General features: G+C 44.1%; 1 protein-coding gene across 1 annotated transcript in view; it reads left to right on the forward strand.

Moving 5' to 3' along the window:
* Positions 1 to 2,946, forward strand: part of LOC109466822 (chymotrypsin-like elastase family member 2A) — a 5,734-nt gene extending 2,788 nt beyond the window's left edge. Inside the window, exons 5-8 of the mRNA XM_019764665.1 lie at positions 417 to 660; positions 1,309 to 1,577; positions 2,054 to 2,205; positions 2,571 to 2,946. Of these exons, the coding sequence (XP_019620224.1) occupies positions 417 to 660; positions 1,309 to 1,577; positions 2,054 to 2,205; positions 2,571 to 2,741 (836 nt within the window). The 3' untranslated portion in view covers positions 2,742 to 2,946. The remainder of the gene's footprint in view (positions 1 to 416; positions 661 to 1,308; positions 1,578 to 2,053; positions 2,206 to 2,570) is intronic.
* The last annotated feature ends 1,298 nt before the right edge of the window (positions 2,947 to 4,244 follow it).

Below are 4,244 nucleotides of genomic sequence, written 5' to 3' on the forward strand. Positions count from 1 at the left end.
ATATATATATATATATATATATATATATATATATATATATATATATATATATATATATATATATATATATATATATATATATATATATATATATATATATATATATATATATATACTCTGGGAACTCCAAAACTGATGCGAGCGTGACGAGCCTCCTGACCAACACCAGAATATTTTAAACAATGTGAAACATTCGGCAGAATAAAAGCCGACGTCGACGAACACCTGCCGAATTCGTTCAGACCTACTCCTAACAAGTTCCGTGGCGTTCGGCTAGCCAGTGTTCGGGAGGCCTTATCCGTGAATGTGTAACAAGGGTATTTAGTACAATAACCACTGACCGTGATAAAAACGTAAAAGGACTGCATGACCTTTGTGATACACGTAACACCATTGCATGTTGTATTACCTATAAGGTGACACTGGCACTGGAACAGGCACCGGTACCGGTACGGGTACAACCGGCTCGTCCGGCCAGTGCGGACAGCAGGCCATCTCCCCGTCCTCCAGCGGTAAGATCTTAGGGGGAGCGCAGGCTACCGCCAACTCCTGGCCCTGGCAGGTCAGTCTACGCCTGGTAAGGGCCAACGGCATCCACTTCTGCGGCGGGTCACTCATCTCAGACCAATGGGTCCTCACAGCGGCACACTGTGTACATGAGTAAGTGCGAACGGGATATGTAAAATGAAAATGGAGGTATTTGGTGGGTGTGTTCGTATGTGTGTCTGTGTTTCCGCATGGCCCTTAGATTAATAGGTTGTAATGGATATGGTTGGGTTCAATCTTGTCCAGAGAAAGTCCCTAATCACGTCTACATCAGCGGCGCATTGTATACACGAGAAAGTGCTAACAACTGGATATGTTCAGAGGAAATATCTACCTCCATGAAGAATGAAGGTATTGTTTTTGGCACGTCTGTCGATGTGTCCGTGTGTGTGTCTGTGTTTCCATTAGGCCCTTAGGTCAAGTTGTAATGGATATGGTTGGCTTCAGTCTGTCCCAGAGTAAGAGTCAGGAGTAGTCGGGGCGTGGTTGGCAGTTGATTTGACTCAACTTGAGATCAAATTTGATTCTATTTGTATCGAAAGGTGGCATGGCCTACATCTGGTCAGACTGCTCCCGAAGTCCAGCCAACCTTGCTTGGATGGTGTTCGGGGGAAGGTCTAATCTCCAAGCAAATCTTTCGGTGGTTGCATAGACAGGATCAAATTGGCCAGGTTGTATCCATTGGCCAGACAGTTAACATTTCGCCACTCAATGCTTGGAGATTAGAAAGGTCCTGAATGGGCTTTACCTTTACGTCCCCAGGTACTCGTCTCCCTCCTACTGGAAGATCAAGCTGGGTCTTCACCAGGTGAACGGGGGTGCCGAACAGGAGCGGAGCGTGGCCAGGGTCATCAAGCACGAGCAGTACCGCCACACGCCGCACCCGTATAACGACATCGCCCTGCTGAAGTTAGACCGGCCCGTCACCATGTCACAGAAGGTCACCTCCATCTGCCTACCCACCAGCATGACACCTGACAACACCTACTGCTACGTCACCGGCTGGGGCGCAGTGGGATACAATTCTCAAGGTGGAGTAGTGTTGCTTTGTAGTGTGTGAGAGTGAGTGAGTGTGAGTGTGTGTGTGTGTGTGTGTGTGTGTGTGTGTGTGTGTGTGTGTGTGTGTGTGTGTGTGTTGGGTGTGTATGAGTGTATGTGTGTGCGTGTCTGTGTGCGTGTGTGTGTGTATGTGTGTGTGCGTGTCTGTGTGTGTGCGTTTGTGTGAAGAAGCCCTTGAAGAAGGAAGGAGGCAGCACCTTTATGCTCTCTTTCCTCTCTTTCTCTCTCTCTCTCTTAAGAAAATAAGGAATGGATCCACTCTATAGCTACTATATATATACTTTATATAAATCCACAGCTTTGGAATAAATACCTGTTCAACCACAGATTCCGTTAGTCACTCATGAGAAGTAGTGGATGTTTCTTGAAACGTCAAAATCTATCCATTTGCTTGGGTAACAATTTTCTTGTGTATCCATAAGTCTACTTCACAATTCCCTTCCATCAGGTACGGAGGTGATGGCATCGTCATTGAAGCAAGCCCGGGTACCGATTAAGACCAACAGCTACTGCAGCGCTGCATGGCAGGGCTACTATGACTCCTCTAACATGGTCTGCGCCGGTTATGACTCTCTGTCACAGGGAGGAGACTCCTGTGTGGTAAGTCACTTCATCAAGGCCATTTCCATGCCAGTCAGTGACTATGTTTTAACTGCGCAAAAAAACAGAATGGCATAGTAGTACAGTTACGTTACAAATTCGACCTCAAAAATACAAACAATTTTAGTCCAAGTTTAAGTTTATTGTTCGAAGGAAATATTATTAATTCTAGAATTTTTTCTGGAAATGATAGGAAATTTTTGTAATTCTTAAAAGGAATTTTTAAAGGAAATTTCAGGACATTTTAGGGCATTTTTAGGAAATTTTTATGGACTTTTAGGAAATTGTTAGGGAATTTCAGGAACTAAGAATTTATGTTTTTAAGCCAAATGTTTAAGGTGTGTTACTACATGTTGGTTTTACAGGGGGATTCCGGCGGTCCTCTGGCCTGTCCATCCGCTGACCAGTCCAGATGGGAGGTGACCGGTGTGGTCAGCTGGGGAGAGAACCCGTGTGGCGCCAACTACACCCCCACTCTCTACACCAGGGTCTACAACTTCCTCGGCTGGATCAACAACAAAATGGCGAATAACTGAGCATACCTTTTGCTTGGTTGCTGCAAATACAGTATCAAATTTGCCGGGCATTTATTTTATTCCAATATTTCATGACTAGACATGGTGACGACACACTCAATTTTTTTCCACTTATGTTATGCCGCTACCAACGCAGAGGATAAGTACAACACTTGAGTTAAGTAAGGAAAGTCGTGTGAAGTGCCTTTCCCAAGGGCACAAGATCGGTGGCATGTCAGGACTCGAACCCGAGATCTCTTGGTTCCGAGTCGAGCACTCTACCGTTTCGCCACACGACCCCACAAATTGGCCAGGCATTTGGCCGGCGAAGAAAGATACCAGTACAAAAAAGAAAGTATGATAAAAATACATAAAAAATACGTTGAGGCCTTAACCTTTGCTTCGATACTAACTAACTGATCTATAATTAATCTATAGGTCCCCAAATGCTTCAGGTAGGTGTTTCTGAGGTCTGGGAAAACCCCATCTGTGTTGACGCTAAATGCTAACTAAACACTTGGTATCAGTATTAGCAAATACCTTGCGGGCAGCACAGAGATAAACGTACATGTTTATTTGTAATCAAATAATATGTAAGTCAAACAGGTCAGAATGCTCCCGAACTTTAGCCCAACCTTGGTCGGCTGGAGTTCGGAGAACATCCTATAGCTAACATCCACACAAACGCCACCAAAAACATCTAGGCAAAGATAATGAAGCAACTAGATATATTCTTTTCCGAGCAGCGATTTCTCTTGAAGATAGGGGGTTCATAATTTCCATGACATCAGAAATACAGTAACTAGTACGTACAGCCTGACATCTTGCGACATGTTGGTGAACTGCAGGCATCAAGATTTACCGTATTTGCATCATTGTCACAATGATGAGATGAAGAATCACGAGTGTGGAGTACCCTACAGCCACTCAGCCGAAACACTGTGAATCACCATCAGATAACTCATTAACCATCCGTTTATTGATTGATGAACTGGACAGTCCACGCAGCTCCCTGCAACAGTTTTGTCCTCAAGCATTTCGTGGACTACATCATTCTTCTGCATGCTATAACATGGAAGCATTGATGACATTGTTGCACCATATCCATTATCCGTGCTGTTTCACGGATACGGTAGTTTATCACGAATGATTGTGAATGTCTTTAGTCGAGTAATCACACACTTGATACTGACAACTTAGGAGTGAATCATTGATTAGTCGTGTGGCATATCTTCATCTATGCAATGGCAATGCTGCATGAGTGATAACGTAAACTGACATCTTTAACGACTTGAAAAGTATGCTCAGAGACGTGCTAAGCTTGCCCTCTCAAATAAGGACTACGGTGTTATCACCTTCTTCTAGACGTTTATAGTCATTGGCATATCGTTGTAAATTTGTTGTGGGACACGTAGTATAAAGGCACCCAATACCACCCTGAAATTGCATTGGCTGCCTTTAAAACGACCTCCTGTCCTACTGACGTCAAAGCTGTGAAGATCTGAAACCTTTTTGATCTTGACT

This window comes from Branchiostoma belcheri, unplaced genomic scaffold (assembly GCF_001625305.1).
Source record: "Branchiostoma belcheri isolate BF01 breed outbred unplaced genomic scaffold, Haploidv18h27 scaffold17, whole genome shotgun sequence".
Taxonomy (NCBI): domain Eukaryota; kingdom Metazoa; phylum Chordata; class Leptocardii; order Amphioxiformes; family Branchiostomatidae; genus Branchiostoma; species Branchiostoma belcheri.